The sequence below is a fragment of the Glandiceps talaboti genome, chromosome 18 (genome assembly GCF_964340395.1).
Source record: "Glandiceps talaboti chromosome 18, keGlaTala1.1, whole genome shotgun sequence".
NCBI classification, from domain to species: Eukaryota; Metazoa; Hemichordata; class Enteropneusta; family Spengelidae; genus Glandiceps; species Glandiceps talaboti.
Genome location: NC_135566.1, coordinates 23,091,129 through 23,116,192, shown reverse-complemented (window position 1 = coordinate 23,116,192; position 25,064 = coordinate 23,091,129). Strand labels below are relative to the sequence as shown.

Sequence of the window (25,064 nt, the reverse complement as noted above, 5' to 3'; positions counted from 1 at the left end):
TTGGTCAGATTCCTCAAGCGTAGAGCAATACACTCCAGCATTAACATCTGATGGTGTGATTTAGCCAAATTCATTCGAACCGACCGCTAGCAGTAACGATAGTTCCTCTGGTAGTGAATGAGTATGTTAGTGAAGCCGTGTTGTTTACATAAAGTGAATGCTGTTATCAGCGTCCTTTGTTGACATAACTATTCAATGGGTGGAAAACAGCTCCTGCAGACAATGTAATCGAAACGAAAATTATCTAATATTTCCATACCCATCAAACATACAGAGATCGAATGAGAATGGCTTCAATAGTTCCCCACAATATTCTCTCAAGTTGTTCAAATGTAGCATGTGTCATAACAGTACATTTGATCTATGGATGACCATTCAAAATCTTCGCGAAAGTAGACCCACAAATTCGTTAGAGCAGAACGTTTTGTTGGATAACCATCCCTCTTGAAAGCTATGTGTACACGTACTTTATTTCATTTTTTACTGCGTTCATTACCATCCACACAGTGACATGAAGTGGTTTCATCTTCTTTCAAAGCACAGCCCATGTTCACTGAAGCCGGCCATACTGTGGTGTATTGTGTATTGTCTCCGACCAGTTTTGTTTGAGTTTTTTTTAAGGATAGACATATGTCTTACGTTGTGGAAGTTATTTGACCTGGGAGCGTGAAGCTTAGTGCTGACTGTACTTTGCTGTGTCCATCCACTTTTGACATGTGATTGGCATGACACAGTAATTGTTCAGGTAGACAAAACAATGGAAACAAAAATAGCAACATTATAATGAGCGTTGCTTTTACTTTGATATGATTCCGACGATGTATGTGATGTATCACAATGGAAACGATCGACTCCCAGCAACATGGAAATCAAAACATACAATCGGACTACGCATTGTTTAAAAACAAATGCTATCGTAGTGAAAATATTTTATGGAGCTAACTTGCTTTCTTGAAAACATCATTTCAAATTATTTTATTTGTCTTCCTTTTTTCGCTTTGATCATGGCTACACCGGTGGCGTGGAGAACCCCGGCCCCGGTAACATTTACCGGCTTTCACTGTATGGCGTCACTGTCCAGTTTTTACGTGATTTCAACTGCCTTCACCCATTATTACCTACTCAGTTATATCACTCGGAAATGTGTGATATAACTGAGTAGTGCTGTTCACTGCGGGTGCTGCCGACAAAACACCAAGGAACCATTGTTGTCGGAAGACTAAACTGGTACACCACAATATGTACAGTTACAGATAATACTATATAGCAAGCGTAATTAGTAATTCATAAGTAAACATTACACAAAGGCTTAGAAGGCTTTTGTAACACGTGGGACCTCGACACCTTTCGTGAGCTGGTTGAGGTGCCGAAGTTAGTCGAAGCACAGGGGATTAAGGGGGCAAGTATTTTTGCGACTTTCTTGCCAATGCGCGCAATATTTAGAGGTATGAATGCAATTTCATTTATTTGTATGGCAAAATAAACATAATTACGAAAAAAAATTATCAACCTTTGCATGAACACTTTAAGCTTCACTCATGATCAACTGTTACCAACTGCAGAGCTAAAAAGTTAAGCAATGTAAATAATTAACCATCAGAAGTTATAATACATGTAGCTGGCTGGACCTTTCCTTTTAACAAGTGTAAATATCTGAATGCCCTATACATACTGTAACTTCTTTAACAGACCAAAACATGCATCAAATAATATTACACCTGTAGTGTGGTCGACATAAATAAAAGTCAGTGTATTATTTGATGAAACCCAACTGCAAGCATAACACGAGGTACATTATATTGTCACTTTATGTGGGTATTGTCACTTTATCTGTAATTTATTTTATTTTTTTATTTTTGGCAGTTATTAGAAAGAGATGTCATACCAGTGAAATGTCTCGGGGCTTTCACTTTCTCTGGTTTGGGTCTGGCATATCAAAATATCTGGGGAACGAATTCACATTTCGCACAAATCTGTTGTTGATTACATGATTTGATGTACATTAGACACTTCATACTTTTTTTAAGTGAGTGCGCCTTTCACACATTTTATTTTCAGCTTCACAAATCTGTGTATTTGTTGTGAACATCCTCCTTGTTGACTTTTAAACTTCAGTGTACATTTTATGTATGTTCATTTCCTTACATTAGGTGGTTTATATCAGGTGTATTACTGTTAATGTGTATTATTGTAGTTTTGTATTCTTTTCTGGCCACAATTAATTAATTTATCTGAACAGACATAATAAAGTTTCCTTATATCTTATATCATAGGCTTTCCTATGGTAGATACATCAATGGAAACAATTTATTTTAGTTTTGGTAGTGTCAGTTCAACAAATTTTATCAAAGTCGGCTGAAGTCTGAGAAACCACATGGCAGATGCAAGTTGAGTAAGATTTTACGTCATAGCCATCCCCGTTCCTTACAGTTTACTGCCATGATACTACAACAACACTGACTTACTCTACTACTATGATACTACAACACACTGACTTACAGTTTACTGCTATGATACTACAACACTACTGACTTAAAGTTTACTGCTATGATACTACAACAACACCACTGACTTAGTTTACTGCTATGATACTACAACATCACTAACTCAGTTTACTGCCATGATACTACAACATCACTGACTTAGTTTACTGCTATGATACTACAACACCACTGACTTAGTTTACTGCCATGATACAACACCACTGACTTAGTTCACTGCCATGATACTACACAACCACTGACTAAGTTTACTGTCATGATACTACACAACCACTGACTTAGTTTATTATGATACTACACCACTGACTTACAGTTTACTGCTATGATACTACAACAACACCACTGACTTAGTTTACTGCTATGATACTACAACATCACTGACTTAGTTTACTGCTATGATACTACAACATCACTGACTTAGTTTACTGCTATGATACTACAACATCACTGACTTAGTTTACTGTCATGATACTACAACATCACTGACTTAGTTTACTGCCATGATACTACACAACCACTGACTTAGTTTACTGCTATGATACTACAACACCACTGACTTAGTTTACTGCTATGATACTACAACATCACTGACTTAGTTTACTGCCATGATACTACACAACCACTGACTTAGTTTACTGCTATGATACTACAACATCACTAACTTAGTTTACTGCCATGATACTACAACACCACTGACTTAGTTTACTGCTATGATACTACAACACCACTGACTTAGTTTACTGTCATGATACTACACAACCACTGACTTAGTTTACTGCCATGATACTACACAGCCACTGACTTAGCTTACTGTTATGATACAACACCACTGTTACTGCTATGATACTACATCACTGACTTAGTTTACTATGATACTACAACATCACTGACTTAGTTTACTGCCATGATACTACACAGCCACTGACTTAGTTTCCTGCCATGATACTACAACACCACTGACTTAGTTTACTGCCATGATACTACAACACCACTGTTACTGCTATGATACTACATCACAGACTTAATTTACTATGATACTACAACACCACTGACTTAGTTTACTGCTATGATACTTCAACACCACTGTTACTGCTATGATACTACAACATCACTGACTTAGTTTACTGCCATGATACTACAACACCACTGACTTAGTTTACTGCCATGATACTACAACGCCACTGTTACTGCTATGATACTACAACACCACAGACATAGTTTACTGCCATGATACTACAACACCACTGACTTAGTTAACTGCCATGATACTACAACGCCACTGTTACTGCTATGATACTACAACACCACAGACATAGTTTACTACCATGATACCACAACGCCACTGTTACTGCCATGATACTACAACGCCACTGTTACTGCCATGATACTACAACGCCAGTGTTACTGCCATGATACTACAACACCACTGACTTAGTTTACTGCCATGATACTACACAGCCACTGACTTAGTTTACTGCTATGATACTACAACACCACAGACATAGTTTACTACCATGATACTACAACACCACTGACTTAGTTTATTGCCATACTACAACACCACTGACTTAGTTTACTGCCACGATACTACAACATCACTGACTTAGTTTACTGCCATGATACTACAACACCACTGACTTTGTTTACTACCATGATACTACAACACCACTGACTTAGTTTATTGCCATACTACAACACCACTGACTTAGTTTACTGCCACGATACTACAACATCACTGACTTAGTTTACTGCCATGATACTACAACACCACTGACTTTGTTTACTACCATGATACTACACAACCACTGACTTAGTTCACTGCCATGATACTACAACACCACTGACTTAGTTTACTGCCACGATGCTACAACACCACTGACTTAGTTTACTGCCATGATACTACAACACCACTGACTTAGTTTACTGCCACGATGCTACAACATCACTGACTTAGTTTACTGCCATGCTACTACACAACCACTGACTTAGTTCACTGCCATGATACTACACAGCCACTGACTTAGTTTACTGCCATGATACTACAACACCACTGACTTAGTTTACTGCCATGATACTACAACACCACTGACTTTGTTTACTACCATGATACTACACAACGACTGACTTAGTTCACTGCCATGATACTACAACACCACTGACTTAGTTTACTGCCACGATGCTACAACACCACTGACTTAGTTTACTGCCATGATACTACAACACCACTGACTTAGTTCACTGCCATGATACTATAACACCACTGACTTAGTTTACTGCCACGATGCTACATCACTGACTTAGTTTACTGCCATGATACTACACAACCACTGACTTAGTTTACTGCTATGATACTACAACACCACTGACTTAGTTTACTGTTATGATACTACAACACCACTGTTACTGCTATGATACTACAACATCACTGACTTAGTTTACTATGATACTACAACATCACTAACTTAGTTTACTGCCATGATACTACAACACCACTGACTTAGTTTACTGCCATGATACTACAATGCCACTGTTACTGCTATGATACTACAACACCACTGACTTAGTTTACTATGATACTACAACACCACTGACTTAGCTTACTGCCATGATACCACTGACTTAGTTTACTGCCATGATACTACACCACTGACTTAGTTTACTGCCATGATACTACACAACCACTGACTTACAGTTTACTGCCATGATACTACATCACTGACTTAGTTTACTGCCGTGATACTACAACATCACTGACTTAGTTTATTGCCATACTACAACACCACTGACTTAGTTTACTATCATGATACTACAACACCACTGACTTAGTTCACTGCCATGATACTACAACACCACTGACTTTGTTTACTGCCACGATGCTACAACATCACTGACTTAGTTTACTACCATGATACTACAACACCACTGACTTTGTTTACTACCATGATACTACACAACCACTGACTTAGTTCACTGCCATGATACTACAACACCACTGACTTAGTTTACTACCATGATACTACAACACCACTGACTTAGTTCACTGCCATGATACTACAACACCACTGACTTAGTTTACTGCCACGATGCTACATCACTGACTTAGTTTACTGCCATGTTACTACACAACCACTGACTTAGTTCACTGCCATGATACTACACAGCCACTGACTTAGTTTACTGCCATGATACTACAACACCACTGACTTAGTTTACTGCCATGATACTACAACACCACTGACTTTGTTTACTACCATGATACTACACAACGACTGACTTAGTTCACTGCCATGATACTACAACACCACTGACTTAGTTTACTGCCACGATGCTACAACATCACTGACTTAGTTTACTGCCATGATACTACACAACCACTGACTTAGTTTACTGTTATGATACTACAACACCACTGTTACTGCTATGATACTACAACATCACTGACTTAGTTTACTATGATACTACAACACCACTAACTTAGTTTACTGCCATGATACTACAACACCACTGACTTAGTTTACTGCCATGATACTACAATGCCACTGTTACTGCTATGATACTACAACACCACTGACTTAGTTTACTATGATACTACAACACCACTGACTTAGCTTACTGCCATGATACCACTGACTTAGTTTACTGCCATGATACTACAACACCACTGACTTAGTTTACTGCCATGATACTACACAACCACTGACTTACAGTTTACTGCCATGATACTACATCACTGACTTAGTTTACTGCCGTGATACTACAACGCCACTGTTACTGCTATGATACTACAACACCACAGACATAGTTTACTACCATGATACTACAACACCACTGACTTTGTTTACTACCATGATACGACATCACTGACTTAGTTTACTGCTATGATACTACAACACCACTGACTTAGTTTATTGCCATACTACAACACCAGACTTAGTTTACTGCCACGATGCTACATCACTGACTTAGTTTACTGCCATGTTACTACACAACCACTGACTTAGTTTACTGCCATGATGCTACAACATCACTGACTTAGTTTATTGCCATACTACAACACCACTGTTACTGCCATGATACTACAACATCACTGACTTAGTTCACTGCCATGATACTACAACACCACTGACTTAGTTTACTGCCACGATGCTACAACATCACTGACTTACAGTTTGTCCTCTTAATTTATAACTATATGATAGGTGTACTGTTCTTGACACAACAACTCCCGCACCCTCTTCGGAGTTCACAAGTTAATTATAATTAAAAATTAGGACATTGGCTTACACCTACAGTGTGCTCTCTAAGTCAACCTTTTGCATTGATGCATAGCAATTTCTTGCAACACACCAGCATGTAGTGTTCCACTAGCTCTTATTACATGATGATTCCAAACAAAACCCATTTCTAATCAGTTTGACCTACAAAAGGTTTTGCATTTTAGTACAGTGCACATACATTAGATCAATGTTGGAATTCATAAGAGGTCAGAATTTCAAACTCCAAAATTTACCAAAAGTAAATCTCTTTGTTTGTATATTATCATTATAACTTTCAGGATTGTACTCACAGCACCAGTCAACATGTCATACATTAAAGCACCTAAACTCCACCAGTCAACTGCCTTGCCATGCCCACTCCTTGTCAATATCTCTGGTGCCCTAGAACATAACAAATACATCAAGATAGTATAGAAATATGATAAGAATAAGTGCCTCAGTTTGTAGGATTAGTCTTCAAGTAGGAAAAGCATCCTTTACATTATCTGTATGCTGTTCATTCTTTGTGATGTAATTTTACACCATCATTTTCATCTTGAAGTTCGGAAACTTAAAAGTGTACATTTTCAAATATTGATTAAAACATTTGGTTGAAATTGAGTGTTCATGTAGCTAAACATAACCAGTACAGACCCTAACTAACCCTAACACACATAACCAGTACAGACCTTAACTAACCCTAACACACATAACCAGTACAGACCTTAACTAACCCTAACACACATAACCAGTACAGACCTTAACTAACCCTAACACACATAACCAGTACAGACCTTAACTAACCCTAACACACATAACCAGCACAGACCCTAACTAACCCTAACACACATAACCAGTACAGACCTTAACTAACCCTAACACACATAACCAGTACAGACCCTAACTAACCCTAATACACATAACCAGTACAGACCTTAACTAACCCTAACACACATAACCATGTACGTCAACGTATTGCGTATTGCATACAAAATCTTGCTCGTCACCTACAAGGCTGTCAACAAACTGTCACCATCCTACATCATTGAACTAATACCCATATACAAGCCAACACGTGCCCTACGTTCTAGTACTCATCTTACACTTGCCATTCCACGTGTTGCAACTACCACGTACGGAGATCGCGCCCTTCTCTGTTGCCGGTCCTAAGTTATGGAACTCTCTCCCAATTCACATTAGGAGAGCGGTATCGATCGAAACATTCAAGTCCCAACTAAAGACATACTTGTTTACAAACTTTTAGAACATACTATACTTTTATATGCAGTAATCAATAAGTTTTGTTTTTTAGTGAATTCCAAGTTGTTGTTGTTGTTTTTTTGGTTTTTTTTCAAATTAAGTTTGTGCCATACTCTTGTCTACAAACGTTCAGGACATATTGTACTTTTAATAGTAATCAATAGTGAACGTCAAATTTTTGGTTTTGGTTTTGATTTCTATGCAAATCAAGTTTGTGCTTTTTTTTCGCTTTTTTTTTTTTTTTTTTTTTTTCTCAGTATTGTAAAGCGCATTGAGGCTGTTGCGTAATGCGCTGATAAGAATTTATTATTATTATTATTATTATTATAACCAGTACAGACCCTAACTAACCCTAACATACATAACCAGCACAGACTAACCCATAGACACATAACCAGCAGAGACCCTAATTAATTATATATCAATGTCTGACTACACCCCATTACTCCTACCTTTAATACATGTAATAAGGGCCAATACTTTTTGGCTGTTGCTGTGGGTGTGTTCTTGGTTGCTATGTACATTTGCATTTATATATCAATGTCTGACTACACCCCATTACTCCTACCTTACATGTAATAAGGGCCACTACTTTTTGGCTGTTGCTGTGGGTGTGTTCTTGGTTGCTATGTACATTTGCATTTATATATCAATGTCTGACTACACCCCATTACTCCTACCTTACGTGTAATAAGGGAGACTACTTTTTGGCTGTTGCTGTGGACATGGTCGATTTGCTCGACATATATTGTGTAAATTATAAAAACATTTATCCACTTGCATAACCATTCCATATGTTATCTTTGCAATACACACCATTAACTAGCTGTTGCTATGGGTGTGGTCTTGTAGCTGGCCTAGGCAATCATCTGCTAGGCATACACGCTATCAAATGTTTATTCACTTGCCTATCCATCCCCATTGTTATCTTTTCATATCTCTTAGATTGCCCACAAACGGTTCACCTGAGTGGCTGCCACCTACAACTTAATGCCCAATGGGGTGTATCGTTGTGTTTACTGTAGAAAATTAACTTTCCACTACCAGTAGGGCTTATCACAAACATAGCCTTTTCACTGTCAATATTTTGACTGCTTTGCTTTCAAAAATGTGTGAAAGTACCTTTCAACAACTTCAAAGTTAAATTTGGTGATGGAGGCAGTTGACGGAGAGATAGATATCATAGTCATAATGCCTTGATTATTCAACATGAATGAAGATATGTGTAATAAATAGTAGAATTAGTGTTAATACTTACATGTACTCAATTGTACCACAGAATGTATGTGTCATGGTGCCATCTTCTACAGATTCTTTGCATAGGCCAAAATCTGTCAGTACTACATGACCTGTCAAGTTCATCAAAACACAATGTTTAAACCACACAGAAAAACAACCCATTAGCCTAAGGAAAAATAGCACCAATGGCGTTATAGCACAACTATACAGTTTTTTAAAATGTTTACCTACATGCTGATCCATGCTAGGTATATGTGTTCATTTGCTGAATGATTATCCAGCTACCTATCCAACCCTGTTGTTATCTTTGTAATATATGTGATCATTTGGCTGTTACTATAGGTGTGGTCTTGTTGCTAGGCATATTTGTATATACTTTTCAAAAGTTTGTTCATTTGTCTAAGAATCCCTGTTATCTTTGTGAAATACACCACAGTTTGGCTGTTGCTATGGGCAGTCATTGTTGCCAGGGGTATTTGCATACATTTTTTAGTGTATACTTACTTGCCTACCAGATGATGTTCTTATTTAACCAAACTATACTGTAGTGTTTGTGTTTAAGTTTTTTGACCAAAAATCACATTTTTTTTACCCAAATCACACATGGTGGTAAGATCATTTTGATTTGAACAATTTCCCAACTAGACACCCAAGGTAATATACCCATCAAATATCATGGCAATCAGTCCAGCGCTTTTTGACTTTAAGTTGTTCACACACACACACACACACACACACACACACACACACACACACACACACACACACACACACACACACACACACACATCCACACAGACAGACAGACACTTTGCCATGCCTATAGCACTACTGAACCTTATCAGTTCAGTTGTGCTAATTATTAACAAGTGTAACATTAGCTTAAAAGGTGGTTGGTTTTCATCAATTGTAAAAATTATATCAGCTTATCAAAACCAAGTCTTCTGCATTCTAAGACACAGTTCCAAACACTACTGTACTCATTTTGAAATAATTGTCATAAGGCCAAATAAAAAAAGTTGTCTGGTTCCTGTTACCTGACCCCACCTAGTTTTTCAAGACAACCCTAAACTTTTTTTTACGTATGCAAGAAAAATAATAATAAAAGCACAAAAATCGTGAAATCTTGCAAGAAATAGTGGGTGCGGAAACTGACATCAACTTAAAAAGACAATCTAAAACTGTTCTTCCAATCTGTAATGGCTGTACATCTGATAGGAAGAAATAAACAACAGAGAGACACTTTGGAAAACAATGGAAAACCTGAACTAGACGCTCACATGAAAAAAAAAAATAAAATAAAATAAAATAAACAATCTACCTACCCCATCTATTTCAAAATTGAACGTAATCGGAACCACACAATTTTTATTTTTTTTACACCTAATCTGAATGCCATGAACTCATCTACACTCTTTACATATACACCATAGAGGACGTCCTACTGACTTGACTGCTCAGATTCTGTGTAAAAATGTAGTGATGCAGCAGGGCGGATGTTTCTGACATTAACCACAACCGGAAAATAACCAGCATAATATATATATCAAATTCTTCATTAGAGTCTCAGGAATATGGAAATCCATGGTGACAGACGTTCAGCAAAGTGTTCACCACTCAATAGGGGATAACTCATGTAAACTCGGCACAAGAGGATAAAACTCACAGAGTCTTGGGCTTTCGTACGAAAATTCGCCACCTTTCCAAGGAGTCCTGGGTATTGGCTAGTCAGGGTCATGTGATCACTGAGAGGTGGACCACAGGGTGCAGAGAGCACAAATTTATCAAACTCAGCAATATCAAGGGGAAGCAGAGAGTAACCCAAAAGTAAATACAAAGGTGGGTATTTGTCTGTACAGAAATATATATTTTATAAACGTTATGTGGCATGTATTGTGTCAAAGTATCATGAAGAAACCAAAGTTGCGTTGCCATGGTATATCTCGCCAAGTTTCAGTCTCATTGACTAAGTACTTTTTGAGATATAAGTATTTTTTACCAAAAATCACATTTTTTGACCCAAATTACACATCAGTGGTAAGATCATTTTGATTTGAACAATTTCCCAACTCAACACCCAAAGTATTACACCCACCAAATATCATAGCAATCAGTCCAGTGGTTTTTGACTTTAAGTTGTTTATACACACAAACAGACAGACAGACACTTTGCCATGCCTATTAGTTCAGTTGTTCTAAAAATTCTACCTACCCCACCTATTCTAAATTTGAGCGCAATCGGAACCACACAATTTTTTTTATTAGGCCTAATATTTTAGAATTCTTATCGATGCTATCAGATACTGTACAAATACATTAAAGGCCATTGAAGCCCTACCCCTAGCACACTATACAGCTGTACAGTGTAACATGTAATACACCTCATTCTAAGTCATTTTCTAACTACACGTCAAATTGAAATCCATAAGTTTTATGGACCACATACGGTACAGATGCCAATTTTGGCACAGATAGTGGATATAAACTAAAAGTTTAGTCTTTAAAAATGTGAACCCACTTTGCCAGCCACAGTAAATAAACACTGTGACAGACGTATGTACATACCCATAATCATTTTCTTGACAACTTCAATATAAACTAAAATTTCAGTCCTGAAAATTTGTTGTTTCAATTATTGGAACCCACCTTGCCAGAAATAGACACAGACACAGACAGTTTGACACAGACACAACATAGCCACAGTCATTAGTATAGACCGTAATTTGACAACTTGAACTTGCAAATTTCCTGTTATAATGTTTATTCAATATAATCATAAATACACATTGTATGTGCTGATTAATACATGATTTGTGGGTTGTGAAGTCATCAAACAATGTTGACAAGGCCGCCATTGTGAATCTGTATGCCAGAACAAGGCTCCTCAGTAAGGCATTATTGCATAACTTACCATCCAGTTTTAAGACTGTTATATTGAACATGATCAATCTACCAGATTTAAACTGAATGCCTCCCGTAAGGGAATCACTAATTATGCAAATAACTCATTAAAATAAAAAAAACTATGGTAACAGGCTTTGTTTTTGGACCAGCGTGCTTTCTTAAGTTAATGTATGTGCCAAATTATACGGAATTTGAAGAGTGCATGATACTGCTTAATTACTGAATATCGTTCATTATTCAAAATACTCATTAAAAGGTAAAAGTTGTAGCAACGAACTTCATAGGACAGGTGCGTATTATTATGGTTGATATATGTACCATATTATATGAAATTTGAAGCTTGCATTTTTAAGATACAACGTAGTTACCTAAAATCATTAATTATGCAAATTTTTCATTAAAACTGTACGCTATAGCACCAAATTTTATAGGACGTACCTGCTTTGTTGTGGTTAACATTATGTACTAATTTGTATTGAAATTGAAGCATGCAGTCTTAAGATATAGCCTAATGACTGAAAATCATTAATTATGCAAATTATTCATTAACACTGTAAGGTACATCAACTAACTTTATAGGACATACACAATTTGTTATGGTTAATGTATGTACTGAATTGTATTGAAATTGAAGTATGCAGTCATAAGATATAACCTAATTACCAAGAATAATTAATTATGCAAATTATTCATTAACACTGAAAGGTACATCAACAAGCTTTACAGGACATGTGTGATTGTTATTGTTAACATGTGTACTGAATTATATTGAAATTGAAGTATGTATTCTTATGATATAGCCTAATTACCGAAAATCATTAATTATGCAAATTATTCATTAACACTGTAAGGTACATCAACTAACTTTATAGGACATATGTGTTTTCTTATGGTTAACGTATGTACTAAATTATGTTGAATATGAAGTATGCATTCTTAAGATATAGCCTAATTACCAAAAATAAATAATTATGCAAATTATTCGTTAATGCTGTAAGGTACATCATCAAATTTTATAGGACAAATGTATGTTGTTATAACGAATATACTAAATTATATTGAAATTGAAGTATACAGTCTTAAGATGTTGCTTAATTATTTGATTTCATTAATATGCAAATTTCTCTAATTAAACATTAACAGATCTGGCTGAAAACCTAATCAGGTCTAGCTATTACCCTAAAGATTATATAATCCAAATTTCATTACAATTGAGCCAGCCGAATTTTAGAAAATGATGACACAGACACAGACAGACAGACAGACAGACAGACAGACAGACACACAGACACACAGACAGACAGACAGACATTTGTATTTTAATACCCCCCGTACCCTTACGGGAGGTAAAAATGATATGAACACTTAAGTTATAGCTAAATTACTTTAGAATGAAAAGTACACACAAACTACCATTACATTAACCAAGAAGTTGTGTGTCAACCACCACACTATATAAATTAATGTCTCAAGCTACATCAATTTTTTGCAAATGTGCTGACTCATAAAAAATTCAAAAAAAATTATGAGTGATAATAATTATTTATATCGATTTAATAAATATTTATGTTTATTAATATCCATCTAGATAATCTATTAGTTGCCAACTCTGAGCAACAAGCAGGTGAGTAATTAATGCAAGTAATACTGCAAAATGTAACTTTTCTATAGCTCTGCAAGATAACTTTTTCTATAGCTCTGCAAGATAACATTTTCTATAGCTCTGCAAGATAACATTTTCTATAGCTCTGCAAGGTAACCTTCCTATAGCTCTGCAAGGTAACCTTCCTATAGCTCTGCAAGATAACTTTTTCTATACCTCTGCAAGATAACATTTTCTATAGCTCTGCAAGATAACTTTTTCTATAGCTCTGCAAGGTAACCTTCCTATAGCTCTGCAAGATAACTTTTTCTATACCTCTGCAAGATAACCTTTCCTACAGCTCTGCAAGATAACCTTTCCTACACCTCTGCAAGATAACCTTTTCTATAGCTCTGCAAGATAACCTTTCCTATAGCTCTGCAAGATAACCTTTCCTATAGCTGTGCAAGATAACCTTTCCTATAGCTCTGCAAGATAACCTTTCCTATAGCTCTGCAAGATAACCTTTTCTATAGCTCTGCAAGATAGCCTTTCCTATAGCTCTGCAAGATAACCTTTCTCTATTATAGCTCTACAAGATAACTTTTTCTATAGCTCTGCAATGTAACATTTTCTATAGCTCTGCAAGATACCCTTTCCTATAGCACTGCAAGGTAACCTTTTCTATACCTCTGCAAGGTAACTTTTCTCTATTATAGCTCTACAAGATAACTTTTTCTGTAGCTCTGCAAGGTAACCTTTTCTATAGCTCTGCAAGATAACATTTTCTATACCTCTGCAAGATAACTTTTCTCTATTATACCTCTGCAAGAGAACTTTTCTCCATTATACCTCTGCAAGATAACTTTTTCTATAGCTCTGCAATGTAACATTTTCTATAGCTCTGCAAGATAACCTTTCCTATAGCACTGCAAGGTAACCTTTTCTATACCTCTGCAAGGTAACTTTTCTCTATTATACCTCTGCAAGATAACTTTTCTCTATAATAGCTCTACAAGATAACTTTTTCTATAGCTCTGCAAGGTAACCTTTTCTATAGCTCTGCAAGATAACATTTTCTATACCTCTGCAAGATAACTTTTCTCTATTATAGCTCTGCAAGAGAACTTTTCTCTATTATACGTCTACAAGATAACTTTTCTCTATTATACCTCTAAAAGATAACTTTTCTCTATTATACCTCAACAAGGTAACTTTTCTCTATTATAGCTCTGCAAGAGAACTTTTCTCTATTATACCTCTACAAGATAACTTTTCTCTATTATACCTCTACAAGATAACTTTTCTCTATTATACCTCTACAAGATAACTTTTCTCTATTATACCTCTACAAGATAACTTTTCTCTATTATACCTCTACAAGATAACTTTTCTCTACTATACCTCTACAAGATAACTTTTCTCTATTATACCTCTACAAGATAACTTTTCTCTATTATACCTCTACAAGATAACTTTTCTCTATTATACCTCTACAAGATAACTTTTCTCTATTATACCTCTACAAGGTAACTTTTCTCTATTATAGCTCTGCAAGAGAACTTTTCTCTATTATACCTCTACAAGATAACTTTTCTCTATTATACCTCTACAAGATAACTTTTCTCTATTATAGCTCTGCAAGAGAACTTTTCTCTATTATACCTCTACAAGATAACTTTTCTCTATTATACCTCTACAAGATAACTTTTCTCTATTATACCTCTACAAGATAACTTTTCTCTATTATAGCTCTACAAGATAACTTTTCTCTATTATAGCTCTGCAAGAGAACTTTTCTCTATTATACCTCTACAAGGTAACTTTTCTCTATTATAGCTCTACAAGATAACTTTTCTCTATTATAGCTCTACAAGATAACTTTTCTCTATTATAGCTCTGCAAGATAACTTTTCAGACAAATATGTCACTCTTAGTTCGATAGAAGCCTTTAAAGTCTTGTTTGTACCGTAGGTAATATTTCAAGAATCTTTCCTTACCTTGAGCATCAAGCATGATATTTTCAGGTTTTAAATCTCTGTAGATAATTCCTTGTGTATGTAAATGCTCCAGCGCTAAAACTATTTCTGATAAATAAAAACTGTTGACAAAAATAGTATATATAGTAAATATTAACAACAGACATAGCAAAGTTCAGAGTTCATCCTCATGGCTAAATCCATCTGTGCCGGATTCGGTCCTAGTGCCTCCTGGGTTTACACTTCGCTAAGATCGTGCATTTAATGAAGTGCATAAGTCTATAGGTGGTGGACTCTGTTTCCTATTAAATGATTCTTGGTGCACCGATGCAGTTGGAAACTTTAGTCATTAAATGTTGACCATTTTATCTGCCCAGAGAATTTGGATCTGTTCTATTGTATGCTATGTACGTGCCTCCAGGTGCTAATGCTAAATTGGCTATTGATCAACTTTCAGCCGTTATTACGAAACATGAAAATAATTATCCTGGGTCATTTTGTACTGTCTTGGGAGATTTCAACCATGCAAATTTACGGAATGGCCTTCCCAAATACTATCAACATGTAGACTGTGCAACCCGTCATGACAAGACATTAGACCATTGCTTTACAATGATAAAATGTGCTTATCGGTCATTGAAACATGCTCCACGCGGTAACTCCAATCATAACATGGTTCACTTGGTACCCGTGTACAGACAACAACTTAAACACGAAAAAACAACAAAACGTCTTGTTCCTCAATGGACAGAAACAACCATACAACTTCAGGGCTCGTGTATAGACTTTGACATATTTATCGAAACTGCGGCTGACCTTGATGAGTGCACCGAGGTCACAATGGCCTATATCAAATTTTGTGAGGAGTTGGGCATTCCAAGGAAGCTAGTGAAAACCTATCCTAATGATAAACCCTGGTTGTGCTAAAAAAACAAAAAAACTTGACATATACGTAAAAAATGAAATAAACAGCAAATAATAATGTTGGGTTCTTATATAGCGCTTTCCCACTCCGTGCTCAAAGCGCTTTACAATTATTACCCCTGGCTCGGATCAGAATGGCACAACAGCCCTTTAGTCTTCCTCAACTCCCAGGGGAGCATACAATCCATTGCAGCCATTTCAGCGCATAGGATTAAAGCCTTCACATTGCAACCTACATCCTACCAGGTCCCCAATTATATAGCTGGGTTGACTAAGGCACAGTCGTGGTTCAAATCTTGCCCAAGGACTTTAGCCACTCAGAAACAAACAGCAGGCAGTGACAGGGCTCGAACCTGCAACCTGTAGATTCCAAGCCGGTCACGCTAACCATTCACCCATCATGACTCCACATAATAGCAACTGTTCTGATTACAATTTTGTGTCAAGTGATGGGACATAAGTGATAATTACCATGATGGACTGAGATTACTGAGGCAGCTCTGCAAAGCCTGAGCGAAACGTCTTGGCCAGATTTATGCAACAAAGATATATATAAACTGCTGATGAAACACCTCTTCCCTGCTCTAACTTCTAACCTCCCCCCACCCAATCTTCCCTCCTCTCACCTTCCCCCCACCCAATCTTCCCCACTCTCACCTCCCCCACCCAATCAAAGAATAAAATCACCCAACAATGTTTTGTCTAATTTTAAAGCCATTTCTTCAGATGAACTAAAATGGATAAAAATACAATACACCTGACAAACTGCAATACAAACAAGCCATTTACACCTGACAAACTGTAATACAAACAAGCCATTCACACCTGACAAACTGCAATACAAACAAGCCATTCACACCTGACAAACTGCAATACAAACCCTTCACACAAACAATCCCTTCACACCTGACAAACTGCAATACAAACAAGCCATTCACACCTGACAAACTGCAATACAAACAAGCCATTTACACCTGACAAACTGCAATACAAACAAGTCATTTACACATGACAAACTGCAATACAAACCGTTCATAGTCTATTTTCATTTCAATCACATTTCTGTACATACAATTACAAGATAAAAAGCTTACCATGCAACATCTTCTAAAAATATCCCTTCCCTTTCCAAATGCATAAAAAGCTCACCACCTATTGTAAAAAGAAAAATACATACATAAAAGCATTTTATATCAGGAAACACAAAAAAAATAGCACCAATGGCATTGTAGCACAACTGTACAGTTTATTTAAAATGTTTATCCACACGTTGATCCATGCTAGGTATAGGTGTTCATTTGCTGAATGGCTATCTAGTTGCATATCGTATCCAACCATGTTGTTATCTTTGCAATATACATGATCATTGGCTGTTAGGGCGTGGTCATGTTACTAGACATATTTGCATACATTTTTTGAATGTTTATTGACTTGTCTATGAACCCCTGATGTTATCTTTGCAATATACACAACCATTTGGCTGTTGTTATGGGCGTGGTCTTGTTGCTAGTCAAATTTACATACATTTTATGAATGTTTATTCAATTGTCTATTAATCCCTGATATTATATTTGTGAAATACAGCACCATTTGGCTGTTGCTGTGGACGTGGTCATGGTTGCTAGGGATATTTGCATACATTTTTTGAATGTTTACTCACCTCCCAGATGATATTATTTGACCAAAATATACTGCCATTTGGTTGTTGCTAAGGGAGTGGGTCACGGTTGCTAGGGCCAATTGTGTCAAAATGTTTGAAGAAAATCTGCAGAATAACACTTCTAGAAACATCTCACCAAATTTCAGTCTCATTGATAAAGTACTTTTTGAGATATAAATTTTTGACCAAAATTTGCATATTACTGATGAGATCATTATATGCTTCTTCATCTGTACACCCCCAGATGCATCCCCATTGAATTTCAGCCCAATGTGCTGAGTAGTTCTGGAATTAAAGATTTTTGATCAAAAAGACACATTTTTAGCCCTAATTTGCATATTACCAAGGGAATCATCATGTCATGAACAAGTCTTAATTTACCCACCCCACCCCCCGCCCCCTCTGATGTCATCATTATCATTTGAACAATTTCCCAACTAGACACCAGAAGTAACATGACCACAAAATATCAAAGTAATCGGTCAAGTGGTTTTAGACTTTAAGTTGTTTACACACACACACACACACACAACACACACACACACACACACACACACACACACACACACACACACACACACACACACACACACACACACACACACACACACACACACACACACACACACACTTTGCCATGCCTACAGCACTACTGCACCTTATCAGTTCAGATGTGCTAAAAACCAAGCTTACCTTTGGGTTTAGACACTTGAATGGAGTCTATTCAAATTCTTGAAAATATGCAAAGGTCAAAGATCAAGATTTAATTTCAAAGCTTACCATTGAAAATATAAGGTGTCCATATATTCAAACTTTTGGCAACACAAAGAGGCAAAATGTGCTTTTTATCAAAATAGTCATAAAGCTCAAGGTTGCATAATTAAATATGTCCCAAATTGCACCTCACCTTTGTGCCAAGTTTGGCACGTTAGTGGCATGAAAGGATCAATGCACTGACATTGTCCGCTGAGGGCTAAAAATGACATTTATTCTGAAAGCCAAATGATCTCATTAACTTAAAGAAATGAAACCATCATCACTTACCACTTAAATATTCTAGAATGAGATAGAGTTTTCCACCGGTCTGGAAGGCATATAGTAGATCCACAATAAATGGATGTTTGACTGCTTCTAATATGTTCCTTTCAGCCTTAGTATGAGCTGTATCTTTGGCATTTCTCACTATAGATGCCTGTAGGCAGACATGTATTGCAATAAGTTACACAGTTAAAAATACTTATATGCCATATGGACCATACACAGTTTCAGTTGGGAAGTACATGTATGTGGACCATGGACCATACACAGTTGGCAAATACTTGTATCGAATATGGACCCTACACAGTTGGGAAGTACATGTATGTGGACCATGGACCATACACAGTTGGCAAATACTTGTATCGAATATGGACCCTACACAGCTAGGAAATACTTGTATGGAATAAGGACTCTACACAGTTGGGAAGTACTTTGTATGGACTATGGACTCTACACAGTTGGGAAGTACTTTGTATGGAGTATGGACTCTATACAGCTGGGAAGTACTTTGTATGGAGTATGGACTCTACACAGTTGGGAAGTACTTTGTATGGACTATGGACTCTATACAGCTGGGAAACACTTTGTATGGAGTATGGACTCTACACAGTTGGGAAACACTTTGTTTTGTATGGAGTATGGACTCTACACAGTTGGGAAGTACTTTGTTTTGTATGGAGTATGGACTCTACACAGTTGGGAAGTACTTTGTATGGACTATGGACTCTATACAGCTGGGAAACACTTTGTATGGAGTATGGACTCTACACAGTTGGGAAATACTTTGTATGGACTATGGACTCTACACAGTTGGGAAACACTTTGTTTTGTATGGAGTATGGACTCTACACAGTTGGGAAACACTTTGTTTTGTATGGAGTATGGACTCTATACAGTTGGGAAGTACTTTGTATGGAGTATGGACTCTATACAGCTGGGAAGTACTTTGTATGGAGTATGGACTCTATACAGTTGGGAAGTACTTTGTATGGAGTATGGACTCTATACAGTTGGGAAGTACTTTGTATGGAGTATGGACTCTACACAGTTGGGAAACACTTTGTATGGAGTATGGACTCTACACAGTTGGGAAACACTTTGTTTTGTATGGAGTATGGACTCTACACAGTTGAGAAGTACTTTGTATGGAGTATGGACTCTATACAGTTGGGAAGTACTTTGTATGGACTATGGACTCTATACAGCTGGGAAACACTTTGTATGGACTATGAACTCTATACAGCTGAGAAGTACTTTGTATGGAGTATGGACTCTATACAGCTGGGAAGTACTTTGTATGGACTATGAACTCTATACAGCTGAGAAACACTTTGTATGGAGTAGGGACTCTACACAGTTGGGAAATACTTTGTATGGACTATGGACTCTATACAGCTGGGAAGTACTTTGTATGGACTATGAACTCTACACAGTCGGGAAATACTTTGTATGGACTATGGACTCTACACAGTCGGGAAATACTTTGTATTGTATGGAGTATGGACTCTACACAGTTGAGAAGTACTTTGTATGGACTATGAACTCTATACAGTTGGGAAGTACTTTGTATGGCGTATGGACTCTACACAGTTGGGAAGTACTTTGTATGGCGTATGGACTCTACACAGTTGGGAAGTACTTTGTATGGCGTATGGACTCTACACAGTTGGGAAATACTTTGTATGGACTATGGACTCTATACAGCTGGGAAGTACTTTGTATGGAGTATGGACTCTATACAGTTGGGAAGTACTTTGTATGGCGTATGGACTCTACACAGTTGGGAAATACTTTGTATGGCGTATGGACTCTACACAGTTGGGAAATACTTTGTATGGCGTATGGACTCTACACAGTTGGGAAATACTTTGTATGGAGTATGGACTCTACACAGTTGGGAAATACTTTGTATGGAGTATGGACTCTACACAGTTGGGAAATACTTTGTATGGCGTATGGACTCTACACAGTCGGGAAATACTTTGTATTGTCTGGAGTATGGACTCTATACAGTTGGGAAAAACTTTGTGTGGAGTATGGACTCTACACAGTTGGGAAATACTTTGTATGGAGTATGGATTCTACACAGTTGGGAAATACTTTGTATGGACTATGGACTCTACACAGTTGGGAAATACTTTGTATTGTATGGAGTATGGACTCTACACAGTTGAGAAGTACTTTGTATTGTATGGAGTATGGACTCTACACAGTTGGGAAACACTTTGTCTTGTATGGACTATGGACTCTACACAGTTGTGAAATACTTTGTATGGACTATGGACTCTACACAGTTGGGAAATACTTTGTATGGACTATGGACTCTACACAGTTGGGAAATACTTTGTATTGTATGGAGTATGGACTCTACACAGTTGAGAAGTACTTTGTCTTGTATGGACTATGGACTCTACACAGTTGGGAAATACTTTGTATTGTATGGAGTATGGACTCTACACAGTTGAGAAGTACTTTGTCTTGTATGAACTATGGACTCTACACAGTTGGGAAATACTTTGTATGGACTATGGACTCTACACAGTTGGGAAGGGAAGTACTTTGTCTTGTATGGAGTATGGACTCTACTCTAGATATGCCATGAGACAGAGAATGGTTTATTGTAACAGAATTGAATGGCTTTTTCTAAAGAGTTTTGACAGCAAGAGCAAGGGAGTACGGTTTTTTCATGGCACAGCTCAATGAAAAGACGACATTGTATGCTCTCAGCTCAGCTTTCTAACCATAGAAGTACATGAGTGGCGCTTCCAAGTTCCATGTTCTAACGTAGTGTTTACGGTACTACGGAATAATTATATGGAATTTCCACTTTCTTTTGCAATTTAAGGCTTCTTAAATCAGACAAAAACAACATTTTAAAATTTTTCACTCAAGTTGCCTGGACGGGCAAGTGAGATGGAAGTGTACTTGCCCGGCAACTCATTTAACTTGTCCCCAGCAATCGGACAACCATTAAGTTCGAGCCCTGACTTTGTATGGAGTATGGACTCTACACAGTTGGGAAACACTTTGTTTTGTATGGAGTATGAACTCTATACAGTTGAGAAGTACTTTGTTTTGTATGGACTATGAACTCTATACAGCTGGGAAACACTTTGTATGGAGTATGAACTCTATACAGTTGGGAAGTACTTTGTATGGAGTATGGACTCTACACAGTCGGGAAATACTTTGTATTGTATGGAGTATGGACTCTATACAGTTGGGAAAAACTTTGTGTGGAGTATGGACTCTACACAGTTGGGAAATACTTTGTATGGAGTATGGACTCTACACAGTTGGGAAATACTTTGTATGGAGTATGGACTCTACATAGTTGAGAAATACTTTGTATGGCGTATGGACTCTACACAGTCGGGAAATACTTTGTATTGTATGGAGTATGGACTCTATACAGTTGGGAAAAACTTTGTGTGGAGTATGGACTCTACACAGTTGGGAAATACTTTGTATGGCGTATGGACTCTACACAGTCGGGAAATACTTTGTATGGAGTATGGACTCTACACAGTTGGGAAGTACTTTGTATGGCGTATGGACTCTACACAGTCGGGAAATACTTTGTATTGTATGGAGTATGGACTCTAAACAGTTGGGAAATACTTTGTATTGTATGGAGTATGGACTCTACACAGTTGACAAAGGTGTAATTCTATTTTATCTACTGTTAGATGAGATGTTTGAGCTACCCTAAATAAACATGCCCACTAACGAAATACAAATAGTTAATATTTCTTTGTCAGACTTGAGCAATGCTGCATTTGTGTTATCCATTTATACATACCTTTTTTAATACTTTCATTGCAAAAATTTTACTACTGTCAGAACCACTCACTTTTCTCACTTGAAAAACCTGAAACCAAATAAAATATTTTCTGCAATATAAATCTGCAATGTAAACATTTCATCTAAATATTATTTTAAAAATACAAATGTATCACAATACAAGATAAGTTCCATTATTGATACAAGAAAGTGTTCAACATTCAAGGACATAGCCCCTAACATTACTGTGATGTAGATTAATGTCTACAATATGGTTCTACATTATCATAGCTTGTAATCTTTGCCTGTCTATGTCCCTGATCTGTCACTATGATAGCACCTTAGGGGCCTTCCTACACCAGTCTACGTCTCTGATCTGTTACTGCAACACCACTTACTTACACAAGTCTGTATATGTTTCTGATCAGTAATAACGATAGCACTTACTTACACTAGCCTATCTATGTCTCTGATCTGTAACTACAACACCACTTACTTACACTAGCCTATCTATGTCTCTGATCTGTAACTGCGACACCACTTACTTACACTAGCCTGTCTATGTCTCTGATCTGTAACTGCGACACCACTTACTTACACTAGCCTATCTATGTCTCTGATCTGTAACTGCGACAGCACTTATTTACACTAGCCTATCTATGTCTCTGATCTGTAACTACGACAGCACTTATTTACACTAGTCTATGTCTCTGATCTGTAACTGCGACAGCACTTATTTACACTAGCCTATCTATGTCTCTGACCTGTAAGTTCGACAGCACTTACTAACACTAGTCTATGTCTCTGATCTATAACTGCGACAGCACTTATTTACACTAGTCTATGTCTCTGACCTGTAAGTTCGACAGCACTTACTAACACTAGCCTATGTCTATGTCTCTGATCTGTAACTGCGACTGCACTTACTAACACTAGTCTATGTCTCTGATCATTAACTACGACTGCACTTACTAACACTTGTCTGTGTCTCTGATCTGTAACTACGACTGCACTTAACTACACTAGTCTATGTCTATGTCTCTGATCTGTAACTGCGACTGCACTTACTAACACTAGTCTATGTCTCTGATCTTTAACTACGACTGCACTTACTAACACTTGTCTGTGTCTCTGATCTGTAACTGCACTTAACTACACTAGTCTATGTCTATGTCTCTGATCTGTAACTGCGACTGCACTTACTAACACTTGTCTGTGTCTCTGATCTGTAACTACGACTGCACTTAACTACATTGTACACTAGTCTATGTCTGTGTCTCTGATCTGTAACTATGACTGCACTGAACTACACTAGTCTATGTCTATGTTGCTGATCTGTAACTGCGACAGCACTTACTTACACGAGTCTGTGCCTCTGATCTGTAACTACGACAGCGCTTACTAACACTAGTCTATGTCTCTGATCTTTAACTACGACAGCACTTACTAACACTAGTCTATGTCTCTGATCTTTAACTACGACTGCACTTACTAACACTAGTCTATGTTGCTGATCTGTAACTGCGACAGCACTTACTAACACTAGTCTGTGTCTCTGATCTGTAACTGCGACACCACTTATTTACACTAGCCTATCTATGTCTCTGATCTGTAACTTTGACAGCACTTACTTACACTAGTCTGTGTCTCTGATCTGTAACTACGACACCACTTATTTACACTAGCCTATCTATGTCTCTGATCTGTAACTTTGACAGCACTTACTAACACTAGTCTGTGTCTCTGATCTGTAACTGCAACAGCACTTACTTACACTAGTCTATGTCTCTGATCTTTAACTACGACTGCACTTACTAACACTAGTCTATGTTGCTGATCTGTAACTGCGACAGCACTTACTAACACTAGTCTGTGTCTCTGATCTGTAACTGCGACAGCACTTACTTCCACTAGTCTATGTCTCTGATCTTTAACCAT

General features: G+C 37.2%; 1 protein-coding gene across 1 annotated transcript in view; it reads right to left on the bottom strand.

Moving 5' to 3' along the window:
* LOC144448767 (ribosomal protein S6 kinase beta-1-like) overlaps positions 1–25,064 on the bottom strand; it is a 78,794-nt gene that overhangs the window by 39,692 nt on the left and 14,038 nt on the right. Inside the window, exons 4-9 of the mRNA XM_078139045.1 lie at positions 23,146–23,214; positions 19,350–19,497; positions 17,740–17,797; positions 15,743–15,843; positions 9,276–9,366; positions 7,069–7,159 (exon numbers count right to left, since the gene is read on the bottom strand). Of these exons, the coding sequence (XP_077995171.1) occupies positions 7,069–7,159; positions 9,276–9,366; positions 15,743–15,843; positions 17,740–17,797; positions 19,350–19,497; positions 23,146–23,214 (558 nt within the window). The remainder of the gene's footprint in view (positions 1–7,068; positions 7,160–9,275; positions 9,367–15,742; positions 15,844–17,739; positions 17,798–19,349; positions 19,498–23,145; positions 23,215–25,064) is intronic.